Below are 13,524 nucleotides of genomic sequence, written 5' to 3' on the forward strand. Positions count from 1 at the left end.
ATCACATGACTATCACTCTGAGTGTGCTATGTCAATCACTTTCTAAGAAAAACTGTGTTAATTCATTTTAAAAACTGACAGAATACTTACATTTAGCATTTCAAAATCATTACTTTCTAAACCCTGTGTGAGAAGAACTGGAAAGCTATTTGTCTGTGGAAGGTCATCCTTTTCTTTCTTTGTATCTATATCCAGTGCTCCCAGGCGCTCTTCAATGCTAATCTGCAGAACAGAAATGATCTATTAATGTTAAACCAGACAAGGCCTAAAGTAGCTTGGTCAAGGGGTGACTGGGTGGTTCCCAGACTGGTTGTTTCCCAATCCAAGTTTCCAGATCCTAGTGAAAAAAACAACTGCCCAAGAAATCATGATTTAAAAATGTAATTCATAAATATATAAGATTCAAAAAAGGCAAGCACCTGGCATCTAATTACTAAAGCACAAGAAAAGATTATGGAAGAAGCCTTCCCTTCTAGAACTACCCCTTGTCATCAGCCTCAGATCTGTAAAACGGAAACAAGCATTATCAAAAGAAAAGTAAAAATAAAGACAGCTATGTTATCAAAACAATTTATAAAATGCCTTCCTATTTTTGTCTTTATTAGTTCCAAATGGTGACTTATTTTCTAGAAGATGTTCTACCACAACTAAGTTTCCTTCATAAATATCTAAAATTTAAGTGTAAATAAATACGATTCAATCTGCTACACAAACTTAATTGTAGGGGCGCCAGGGTGGTGCAGTCAGTTAAGCATCTGACGTTAATTTCAGCTCAGGTCGTGATCTCAGGGGTCATGAGACCGAGCCCAGCATCAGGCTCTGCACTCAGTACAGTCTGCTTAAGACTCTCTCTCCCTTTGCCTCTGTCCCCGACCCCCACCTCCCCATGCATGCGCTCTCTAATAAATAAAATCTTAAAAAAAAACCAAAAAAACCTGATCTCTTATTAAAACAAGACAACCACGTTCTGCCAGCCTCTTAGTAACTAAATCAAAACACAAATGTTCTACGATTACCAAAGCAAACAGATACACTTTGGCAAAGCCTCCTATTTGGGTTATCTTAACTTCTCAAAAACAAAAAAGGCAGGAGGAAATTTAAGAATTGGATTTAGGCCAAGCTAAAGAAAGATGGCACATTATTTTTAAATACAGACATCATGTTATTGAGAAATAATTTTTATGAATAGCTATTTAGCCCCAACCCCCCACCCAATAAAAACATTTAAAATCAGATAATCATGACAATCTTTCTCTAAAGATAAAAGTTAAAGTTCTAGATCATTTACGGTGACACACATGAAGAAGGACAGCAGAGACAAATACAGTAACCACAAGGAGGAAAGTCTAGGGAGTTGAGAAAAAAATGAAATTTATTAAGAGGTTATAATGACCACTTCTGAAGACCAACTCTCACTAAACTAGCCAGGATTGCTCAGACAGCCAAGAGAAAAGGCATCACTGATAGTCAGCAACATGCGAAACCCAATGGAAATCATCACGGCAAGTCCTGGCTTAATCTATTCAATTATGTGATCCAGCTGACCACTAACAATGGCCAAACAGCAACCTCTATAGTTAGTGCCAAGTCTGTCTTCTCTGTTAACAGTGGCCAAGTAAATGTCTCACAAACTACAATCTGGAATCAGAACCTATGCTGCTGGGGATGAGAGAGAGGATAATAGCAGCAATCTCAGTACGTTCCTGAAGTTCCAAGTTTGGCTCTATCCAATCTATCTGTTAGAGTCTCACAAGTAATCTTGTATTTCAAACTCAAAAATTGTCAGAGTGATTGTATTACCTCATTTTCCCCCAATTTCCTCTTGCTCTCTACTTCCTCAGTTTGTGGAGGAGCAGGCTTGATAGCTGCATGATGACCAGGTACCCCTGGCACCAGAACTTTTGCTTCAGAATTCATCACCGGTGTTCTCACCTGTTGAACAGGAACAGTGGCGGTGTGACAAAGGAAATGATGCCTTAGTCCTGGCAAAACTGAGCCCCAACGAGAAAGCCAACAGCATCTAAAAGGTTTTTCTACTGGAAAATCTAATATAACTAACTTAATACGATATGAATTAAAGATAAATTTTAACTGAATGTTGGCAAGTAGGTTTTTAAATTATAATCTGAAAGCTCATAATTTTAAAGCTTTCAATACCACATAAGAGTAAAAACCAGGAACATTGACAGATTATAGATTACTTAAAAATGTTAGAGTGAAGTTGTATGTTTTACGACCACCTCCAGGAATCCAGCTTTGCCAGAAACGCTCAGACAGCCAAGAGAAAGGTGTCATCTCTGGAACTCAGCCAGAAGCGAAACCATATATGGATGTCATCATAGCACGTCTTGGCTTTCCTTTTCTCATTAAACTGCCAAACATACGATATCTACATGTAGATGCCATGTTATATTAAAAATAAAGCATGAAGATGATCATCGTATACAGTGTTCACTTCCAGACCCATAATTTTAGGCTTTACTCCACCCTTAAATACAGGATTCCTCTCAGTTATGCTCCTTTAAATACTAACATCAGTAAAATAATTAGATAAATGTGATATTTATTTAATGATCATACACGGGGGGAGGGACTAACTCCCAGGTTTTCACCTTCTAGTTGTCTATTCACTCATGCATTCAACGAATCAAGAGCACAGAAACAAAGTGGTTTTATAATCTCATTATCTGAAACCTAATCCCACAAATTTGTTCAAACAAGGTCATAAAGAGGATACTGAAGAGTCTAAACATAATATTATATTACAATTCAATTTACCCAAATCTCTTTTTTCTCAACTTCTAATATGAAATGCACTCACCTTTGTTATAGCCGTTTCTACTTTGGGGACCCAGCAGTTTGAAATATCTCTTACTAAACACATATGAGGTTCTTTGGAACTTAAAGCCTGGGAATATAAAGGGGAGGGGGTGTGACGGGGGGGAAGAGTGTCAAACAAAGCAACTGGGAGTAAGAATAACATGAAGAGCCAAATTCCTACTTGTGCATTTTTATAAAAATACAAAAAAGTACAGAAAGCTTCCCCACAAAACTGAGCCACTAACACTGATCACCATTCAGACTGATGGCAGCAGAGAAAAGTGGGTCAACTATGAAGATATTAAACATAATGTGTACTTTCTTCAGTTACGAACTGCTCAACTTTTTCAAATGTACAGCTTTAAAAGATCAACAGGCTTTTTAAATGTAACAGATTTTAAAGAAAACATTCCAGTTTGTCACCCTTGTAAAGAATAGTCTAGGCTAAAAAAGAATGGTCCTACCCTAAAACTTCCTACTGCTATACTTCCCACAAGCAACGCAAAGACAGCACTGCTGATGAACAAAAATGCTCTAGGGTGGACCTCTACATCCTGATGCCGTACTGAACAGGGGGGATAATCAGATGCAACAAAGTACATGTTACCCATACCCTTAACGCTTTAAGGTTATATGTAATTCTCTATAAATATATAACAATCAATATCCAGAGGGACACAAAACAAGCAGGAAACAATGGTTTACGGGCAGAGGAGGGCTGGGGGGTCCACATATGGCAAAAAGACTTAGGTTTACAGCTTAACTCCTTTCTCTTTTTATTATATCCTGTGTTAAATATCCATGTGTTAAATTTTTAAAAAGCAAAGAGTTAAATAAATTCAACAAGAGCTTCAAGTTTTAATTAAATGTGAGTTTAAATTAAAATAAACTCAACAGGAGTTTGCTTGGGCATGTTATTCCTCTCATCATCTCCCAGAAGGCCTTACTGAATAAAAGCAGTATAAATGCAAGCTGAAGAAATCACCTATTGGACATGCTCATAACTCACCAAAAGTCTCCAAAGAAACTTCAGTAATCAAAAGTTAAGTGACTGCACCACCCATTACATTTCCACTGAGAAAATTCAATGAGTACTGTTACTAAGGGCTCCTTTATTAAGATTTAGCTTTTGGGTAACTGGGCAAAATTCACTCATACCTGTGCTGACCAGAATATCAGCCACTAGGGACGTGGGGCTACTGAGCACTTGAATGTGGCTATTCCAAACTGAGATGTGCTTGTAAGTGGAAATATACACCAAATATCAAAGACATAATACCAAATAAAGGAGAGAGGGGAATAAAATATCTCAAATAATTTTTCATATTGAATAAGGCTTAAAATATTTTGGATATGCTGGGTTAAGTAAAATTAAATACATAGCTCTCACAAACTGAAATAAAACACCCAGTGAAAGGTCCTTCAGTTAAAGGAAAATACATGACTTCTTTTTAAGTGTTCCAATAAGCAGACCAATGAGTCATTTCGAAATTATTTTTTTTTTCCCATGGCCTTGTTGATGCTGTATTGCTCTACTCCAGAGTAGCAACTACGTACCACTCGCTCAATGATGGGCTGAAACCAATTGCCATATACAAGCAACAATGACATTTTGTCTGAGCAAAAACCAGCTGCTAGAATAGGGATGGGTTTTGGTGTTGATTTCTTGCCTTTCCCAGGCGTCGCTATCTGAATTGTGCAGTTTGAAGTCAAAGGCTTTTTGCAGTATCTAGAAGTGAAAAAAAATGACATCAGAAAATTCGAAGTATCATCTCATACGTATGCTTTGAAGTTGGCATTGAGTCAGGAAATGTGACCCTCCTGTGGCCTCCACACTATGACCAGAGTGACCAAGGCCCCACCGCACTAGTGTTGCTGTCAAGACTTCATCTAGCAAGACCTCACCATCAAAATCTGCCTGGAGACCCATGTGCCCTTCCATACCCCCATCGAGCCCCACAAGGGGCCCAAGCTCCCAAGGGCTCTCTCGCTGCCCTGAGCTTCAACCCCCGTTGACTCTCTACATCTGTTCCAATAAGCCCTATCCCCAATTGTTTCCAACCCCCAAAAGCCTACTATGATCTCTGCAACACTGTTCCAGAAGCAAAGTTATCAGCAAAATGTAATCAACAGAATCCCATCCTCAGTTTCTTCTCTAAGGGCTTTCTTCACCTTCTTGCTCTACGCTGGCTCATCGGGGCAGAGCTCCCGAGTTGCAGCTGTTTTCTCTCCATACCCTTTGTGTCAGAAGCCTTGGACATGATTTACGTGCGCTCCTTGTTCTTCACGAACATTTCAAGACAGGTAGTCTCTCCCTCTTTCACCTCTATATTCACCTCTATAACCTTGGCAAGTGTTGTCACCAGATACCAGCTACCTCCCTCTCCTGCCATCCAACAATTTCCGGGTCACTCCCTCTTATTTCTTAAAGATTCTAGTGGCTCCACTGTCATTCTGTCCAACACTTTCTTAAGTGATCTCCATATCCACTACACAGGCTGATGATCTTTCTGACACACTGTCTTCCCAGTTCCGTACCCTTCCCACCTCCAACAACCCTGGCCTTTAACCGTGTCTTAGCCACTCACACCACAGACATCTTATCATCAATAAGTGCACTGAACTATCCCTATCTTTCCAACTCACTCCCCTTAGTTATCCAGACTTCACAACCATCTCCATCCAGGACTTCTGGCCCCTGCTTTGGCCTTTGACCCCTCTGTGGTCTATTCTCAACACATCAGACAGAATGACTTAAAGCGTAATGCCTTAACACTTAGGTCAAACCTCATCAATCTTCTGCATAAAAGCAAAGGCTTACTATTGCCCAAGGAGAGGGGCCCAAATCCTCACTGCAGCCCACTACTTCTGGGCCCTCAAGTATATATTCCACATACACATATGACTATGTAAATAAAGGCCTCAAGTGTTACACACAAATGTTAACAGTAACCTCTAGGGAGTAGAACTCAATGCAGGGACAAGTAGGCTTCATAATCAACTGTCTATATATCCTAAATGTTTTAAAATAATGTTTTATGCTTTCATAACTACTTTATATTTAAATTAATTGCTACACTAGGATTGTAAAAGGAAGGATACCAACTGACAAAAAAGTGAAATCATTTTAAAGTTTACAAGACTGAGTCTTAGACCATGTTTATAGAGTATGGCAAAGACTGGCAAATTTTCTATGAAGAGCAGATAGTATTTTCAGTTTTGGGGGGCACATATGGTCATACTTGTTTGACCCACAGATCATAATTTATTGACCCTTGGTCTATGACTAACTACTACACATCCCAACAGCAACACTCCCCTCTATTCACCAAAACACTTGCACTGCCATGCTTCACTGATCCATATATGTATTATCAAAGTTAGAAATTAAGGTTTTACCAAGTTCACAAGCAAAGTTTCCCAACTGATTTTTAAAATGTATTATTAGAACTGCCAACATTTACTAAGCATATATCGGAAAGCTACTTTACTAACCACAAATATGAAGAAATGGTCCATGACTCCAAAAAGTTGAGTTCTTACTGGGAATGTATGTAGTCATACAGATAAGGAATTAGTAATGCTTTCAAAATAATCTATCTGAAAAGGAATATAGCGCAAAGAATATTGGGAATAAAAGAGTAATAAATCAGGCAAAGAAAACAAACTTGAGAAATTTCTTACCCATTTAATATGTGTTCAAAAAGATGAACTTGACCATCTCTGCAAACAACAGCTAACTTGACAGGCTAAAAGAAAAATTTAACTGATTATTCTAATGGGTTAATACACTTCAGTCTACTCTACTGGATAAATGCTTTAATACACTTACCAAACTTCAACTATTCTCCCCCCGCCCCTTTAAATAACCAGAGAAAAAGTCAGAACAAGAAGGCTGTACAACTCCTGAATTTAAAAATCATTACTGTCATCAAAATAACAACTGGAGTTGTTGTTGTGAAGCTCAGAAATAAGTGTTTAGGAGAAGAAAACAGTCAAGGAGAACACAGCCTGCGAGTCAGAAGAGCAAAGTCACTAGTACCAACTGCAGAGACTGAAAACAGGGACGCGGCATAGTCGTCAGGATCACTGAAAATGCCTCCACGCCCTGACCCCTCCCCTCACAAGGGTGCACCACAGCGACTGAACACTCACTCCGGACAGCCTAAGATTTTTGTTATATTTTGTCCTCCCTCCCTCGTGTCCCCTTCTTACCCAAATCATTAAATCATCCAAACACTAATTTTAAAAATACAATTTGTGAAATCCAAAAACAAATTCTCAAAAACCAAGCCATTTACCTCTTCCTTATTTTCTGACAAAGTCAAATCAATATAGACAGGTTCATCTGTAACTGTAAAAGACATCACTGCATTCTTTTCTTTGTTTTCTGACCGGACCTGCCTAGATAATAAAACCAATGATTAGATAAAAAGAAATTAAAAAAAAAAAAAAAAAGCTGAGCACATACGGGGAGCCACAGCATTAGATTCCCTATAGCTTTTGCATCTTGAAAGCTAAATAAGGGGACTACAGATAAAACTCAGGGACACATCTGTGTTACTGCCGTTTAGCGTGGTTGCAGGGTAAGAAAACACTAATGTATTTATGCAGATTTAAACAGTGAGTAGTACTCTCTATTGTTTTTCACTAACCTATCCTGCCTATCTTGATGCCAATACCGCACTGTATTGATTATTATAGCTTGACAAGTCAGGAAGTCAAGCAATATGAGTCCTCTAACTTTTTTCTTTTTCAATGTTGTTTTGGTTCCTCTATGTCCTTTGCATTTCCATCTGAATTTCAAAATCAGACTATCAATTTCTACAAGAGTCTTCTAAGATTTTGACTGGGTTCACACTGAATCTATAGATGAACCTGAGGAGAATTTATATCACAGCACTACGAAGAAAACAGAGTCCGGAAATAGACCCACACATACATTTACCCAAATGATCATTATTTGTTGATTCCTTATTTGAGAATTTGCCTACCTGCTAAACTTTATTTGTAAACTCCCATATCAGTATTTGTGGAACTTCCATGGTCTTGAGCTCAGAGCAGTGAAATATAAGAGCTGCCAACAATGTTAAACAAGGCTATATGCTGACTTATTTCAGCTCTCATTCTAGATACTAATAAGTAGTATTATTAGAACACTAAAAAGATTCTTTCTAGAGCCACTTTTTTTGCTTTTATGCCACTTTGTTGATTTCACTGTTTAAAATGTGCTCTAAGTATAGTGCTGAAGTGCCATCTAGTATACCAAAGAGAAAAAAGCTGATACTCCTTATGGAAAAAAAAATATTTGTGCTACGTAAACTCTGTTCTGACATGAATTAATCAACTATATAAATATATAGTGTATGTGTATATAGTTATATACAGCTGATTATGTGTTCTGTATGTATGTATATATATAATGAAGTATTTTTAAACACAAACATATAAAACAAGGTTATATATTGATTAAATGACAAAGATGTGACCAACAAGGCTTGCAGAAACCTTGTATTTCCCAGAGGAATAATAATTCAGTATCACCCACTCAGTGCTCGTACAGATTTTATACACATTATGCAAATAACGAGAACTGACTGTATGTGTATACCTACATATATACGCAAAACCAGTTACTGGAATTCGTCTTTTCAACATATGGTACTAGGACCACTGGATATTCCCAATACAAAAACACACAATTCCATCCATTCCCTGGGAATGCAAACTTGTGCAGCCATACTGGAAAACAGCAGGCAAGTTCCTCAAAAAGGGATCCAGCAATCGATCTACCAAGTATTTACCCAAAGAATACAAAAATACTAATTCAAAGGGATAAACGCACTCTGATGTTTCTACAATAACAAATCTCTACAGTAGCCAAATTACGGAAAAAGCCCAAGTGTCCACCAATTGATGAATGGATAAAGATGTGAAACACACACACATACACGCATATACACATTATGAAGTATTACTCAGCCATAAAAAAGAATGAAATTTTGCCATTTGCAATGACATGGGTTGGAGCGAGGTGTGGAGCCTGCTTAAGATTCTCTCCCCCCCACCCCCTGCGCCACACCCCACCGCCCCTGCCACACGCTGCTGCTCTTTCTCAGGAAACAAAAAAGGAGTACACTTGGGATGAGCATCAGGTGCTATATGTGAGTGTTAAGTCACTATACTGTACACCAGAAACGAGTATTACACTGCATGTTAACTGGAATTCAAATAAAAACTTTAAAAAAAATGCCATGCATCCTTGCACCATATACAGAAATTACTCAAAGAGACCACAGAACCAAATGCAAGACTTAAAACTAAAACTTTCAGGAGAAAATCTCTGACACCTTGGATTAAGCAAAGATCTTTAAACATGATCTGGACTTCATCAAAATTAAAAAATTCTTCTCTTCAAAAAAACAAGGCACATACTAGGAGAAAATATCTGCAAAGCATATACCTGGATTAATACGTTTATATTCAGAATATACACAGAATTCTCAAAACTCAGAAAGAAAACAAACCCAATAAAAAATAGGGCAAAATATCTGAACAGACACTTCATCAAAAAACATACCCAGATAGCAAATAGGCACATAAAAGATTCTCAACATCAGTGGCCATTAGGGAATGCAAATTAAAACCACAATGGGGTACCACTACATACCTATTAAAATGGCTAAAATTAAATGATTATATTAAGTATTGGTGAGAATATGAATTCACACTCTTATAAACAGCATGTAAATGGTACATGCTTAGAATGTAAAATGGTACAATCACTTTGAAAAAACTTGACAATTTTTTTCCATAGGCTCTATGCCCAAAGAGGGGCTTGAACTCACAACCCTGAAATCAAGAGTCGCATGTTCTGACTGGGCCAGCCAGGCACCCAAATTTGGCAATTTCTTAAAAAGTTAAGTACACTATCATATGATCCCTCCATTGCACTCCTAGGTATTATTTACCCAAGAGAAATGAATCATATGTCCATACAAAGATTTATATACAAACGTCCATAATAACTTTATTTGTAATGTCCCAAACATGTCAACAAGCCTGGTAACTGGAGTGGCGATGAGGATTATAAAGAGATATGAAGAAACTCTTAGGAGCAATGCACCTGGTCACTGTCAATTGTGGTAATGATTTCAAGGATGTATACATATGTCAAAACCTTATCAAACTGTATACTTCGAATACGTGCCATTTATTCATAACACAAAGAAACAGAAGAACGGTAGACCCCAGGTCCTGGTGAGCAGGAGAAATGGAGAGAGGTTGTTGGTGAAACAGTACAAACTTTCAACTATAAGATGAATAAGGTCTGGAGATATAATGACGACACGGTGATTACAGTTAACAATACTGTATTATATACTTCAAGATTACTAAGAAAATAGATCTTATAACGTTCTTGCCACAAAAAAGAAACGGTAATTAGTGAGGTGATGGAGATAATAACTAACCATGGTAATCATTTTGCAATATGTATGTGTATAAAATCTTCACACTGTACACCTGATTCTCAATGTTATACGTCAAATGTATCTCAATAAAGCTAGAAAAAAATAAAATTAGGATAATAGTTTTTTAAAAGAGGAAGAAAACATGCAGTTTATTATACATCAGTTACACCTCAATAAAGGTGTTTTAAAATTTTAAGGCACAAATAATAATAAAAAAATGACTAACAGTAACAAACATGATTTGTAAACACAATTCAAAATCAGTTTTTTATCAACTAGTGAGACTTAATCCATTCACCGGTAAACAATCTTTTAATATTTTTGTGTCTAGAAGAAAATTAAGAGTTTATTTGATCAATTCTAAGTATTTACATTTATAAATTCTTCATAAAACACTAATTCTAACTCGAAGCCATTTTTACTACACGTGTTCAAAATCACTGCCATCAGACTACTCTATCTAGAAGAAACTGTTACCTTAGCTCCTCAGTAGGAGATAGTACTGTGCTTACAATAATAGCAAAGTCTTTTTTTGTTGAATTTTTCATTCAGCAGCAAGAAGCCTTTAAATGTTATTTCCTAACAGAAACGTGTCTTTCAAAGGTAATTATAAGGGAACCTTCGGCTTGTTCTACCTACCAAAACACAAAGTTTTCCATAAATGGCCCCGTGGGGCAGCCTTTTAATACGGGTTTTTAATTTTTCAAGTTTACTCCTCTGTAACTAGGAAGCCCTCAGGCATACACATACTATTTGAGGGATGTTGGGCCAACAGAAATCAACTTCTCTTTTATAGAAGAAATTTTGTAGCTGGAAACCCCTAGGTCTAAGGAGCCAAAGAGGTGAAGCATTTTTAAGATTCAAACACCTGTGGGCGCCTGGGTGGCTCAGTTGGTTAAACGTCTGCCTTCAGCTCAGGTCATGAACCCAGGGTCCAGGGACTGAGCCCCACAATGGGCTCCCTGCTTAGCAGGAAGTTTGCTACTCCGTCTCCCTCTGTGTCCGCCCCCACCCCCTTTGGGCACATGCATGCGTATGCTCCCCCCTGCCAATAAATGAAAAACAAAATTTAAAAGAAAAAAAAAAAGACTGAAACACCTGAATAATATCAGGAGGCTTTGGTGGTATATTTTAACTTTCTGGCTTTACTAATACATAGAACTAAAAGGAATTATCCCAAAAACCAAACACAGGACAGAAAACCAACACAGTGTGATTATCAGAGGCATAATTAGAACTATGGCTCAGCTGATAGTTTGAAGGTGAACAAAGGTTCACATTAGGCCTCATGAACGTGTCCCCACCCAACTACGTCAAGATTACATATTTGATGAGGCTCACTTTTATATGAATATTATTTGGTGTAAGTTCACAGTAACTTTATATGGTCAAGAACATGCTCAACTAATTGATTACTAGGATGAGAAACTACTTGTTTTTTAAATTTCCATTTATTCTGTCCATGAATAGCAGGTTTAAAAAAAAAAAATAGCAGGATGAGAAACTACTTGTTTTTTACATCTCCATTTATTCTGTCCATGAATAGCAGGTTTAAAAAAAAAAAGATCTTCACCATCAGATCTCATAAAATCCAAGAAAACTCTTATTTTCTTAAAATTAAAAACTTTCTGATGGCCATTTAATACCAAATTAATTTTTACTTTTAAAAATAGTGCCAGGTTTCACTCCTACGTGGAATATAAGGAATCGTGCAGAGGACAATAGGGGAAGGGAGGGAGAACTGGGAAGAAATCAGAGAGGGAGACAAACCATGAGAGACTCTTGACTCTGGGAAACAAATAGTGTTGTGGAAAGGGAGGTAGGCGGGGGATAGGGTAACTGGGTGATGGGCATTAAGGAGGGCACATGATATGATGAGCACTGGGTGTTATTATGCAACTAATGAATCACTGAACATTTTATCAAAACTAATGAGTACTATACACCAGCTAATTGAAAATAAGTAAGTAAGTAGTGCCAGGGGCGCCGCCTGGCTGGCTCAGTCAATAGAGCATGTGACTCTTGATTCTGGGGTTGTAAGTTCAAGCCCCACATTGGTCGACTACTTAAAACCTTAAAAAAAATTAATAAATTTTTAAAAAACGGGAGTTCCAAGGAAACTTAGTAACATCAACTATTGCAAAAAAAAAAAAAGGTGGGGGGGGGAGGAGGAGTTAACTGGGGATTTGCAGACAAAGCCAAGGAATTAAATATCTTCAGTAAAACATCAGTAAATAGACATTACTGCACTAACCCAGAAGCCCTATTTCAACAAAATCAGAGATATCCCAAAATTTTTTAAAAAGTTTATAATTTGCCCAGTCACAAAAATATTCAGACCACTCTACCTCTAAACAAGCAAAAAGGAGGTTCTATTGGTTCTATTATATAATGCTCTTAAATTTTTCTCATTAAAGATCTGTTTTTTAGGCAGGCTCAATTCTTCGTTACAAGTCAAGGTAAATCTTACACTAAATACAATGAAGTAAATCTCGCATTCATCATTTACATTAACCATACAAGTTGTGACACATTCTTTCAAGGCAATGCTACCTCCCAGATCCAAAAGACGACATACCAGACATTGAGTAACCGATCGTGTACTGCTCCAGACAAGAAATAAAGACCAGTGATTCCATCAAAGGGTTGGCTCTCATTAGGAGGTCTGATAGTAGTGAAGATGAGCGACGAAACTGGCGTTGCGTGGCCTGTGAAGTGCTAGAGAAAGTTAAATCTCATTTAGGAGAGGGCACAGAGCAGTAACAAAAATTAGAGTCCATGTGGACCATAAGCCATATATATGATCCATATCTGAAATCAGAACTCCAGACTAAAGGCAACAGCTGAATTTAATTCTAAGCAATCGAGGCTATTTGTGCTACATTCCTCTCACTTTTAAAAACTCCATCTGAAAATAGTGAAAAATCACAACGTCCTTTTAACTCCCAGGGCCGTACCCACAATCAATCTTTCTTCCCTTTTTGCATTAAAGATCCACTTAATTCTACACATGTTTAAAGGGGTGCCTGGGTGCTCAGACACAGCCAAGGAATTGTAGGTCCTCATTTTACTCTCGGTGAGTCGAAACCACAATTTTAGGGCATCATCACAGCACCACAAGTACACCCTTGAGCACACTCAAAACGTAATACTACATCACCATAGTCAAATACTGTAAATGTACTAAATACTAGATGCAAGCTAGAAATCAAAACTACTATCATTCCGCAGC

General features: G+C 37.6%; 1 protein-coding gene and 3 non-coding genes across 4 annotated transcripts in view; all 4 read right to left on the reverse strand.

Moving 5' to 3' along the window:
* WDR43 (WD repeat domain 43) overlaps positions 1 to 13,524 on the reverse strand; it is a 46,701-nt gene that overhangs the window by 16,680 nt on the left and 16,497 nt on the right. The window contains exons 5-11 of the mRNA XM_026478219.4: positions 12,871 to 13,010; positions 7,122 to 7,224; positions 6,505 to 6,569; positions 4,378 to 4,549; positions 2,822 to 2,908; positions 1,801 to 1,932; positions 91 to 222 (exon numbers count right to left, since the gene is read on the reverse strand). Of these exons, the coding sequence (XP_026334004.2) occupies positions 91 to 222; positions 1,801 to 1,932; positions 2,822 to 2,908; positions 4,378 to 4,549; positions 6,505 to 6,569; positions 7,122 to 7,224; positions 12,871 to 13,010 (831 nt within the window). The remainder of the gene's footprint in view (positions 1 to 90; positions 223 to 1,800; positions 1,933 to 2,821; positions 2,909 to 4,377; positions 4,550 to 6,504; positions 6,570 to 7,121; positions 7,225 to 12,870; positions 13,011 to 13,524) is intronic.
* LOC113247538 (small nucleolar RNA SNORD53/SNORD92) lies at positions 1,431 to 1,506 on the reverse strand. The gene has a single exon (XR_003313288.1). It is a non-coding gene; the product is annotated as a small nucleolar RNA SNORD53/SNORD92 (small nucleolar RNA).
* Positions 2,266 to 2,345, reverse strand: LOC113247533 (small nucleolar RNA SNORD53/SNORD92). The gene has a single exon (XR_003313287.1). It is a non-coding gene; the product is annotated as a small nucleolar RNA SNORD53/SNORD92 (small nucleolar RNA).
* On the reverse strand, positions 13,323 to 13,407 carry LOC113247543 (small nucleolar RNA SNORD53/SNORD92). The gene has a single exon (XR_003313290.1). It is a non-coding gene; the product is annotated as a small nucleolar RNA SNORD53/SNORD92 (small nucleolar RNA).

This window comes from Ursus arctos, unplaced genomic scaffold, assembly GCF_023065955.2.
Source record: "Ursus arctos isolate Adak ecotype North America unplaced genomic scaffold, UrsArc2.0 scaffold_8, whole genome shotgun sequence".
Taxonomy (NCBI): Eukaryota; Metazoa; Chordata; class Mammalia; order Carnivora; family Ursidae; genus Ursus; species Ursus arctos.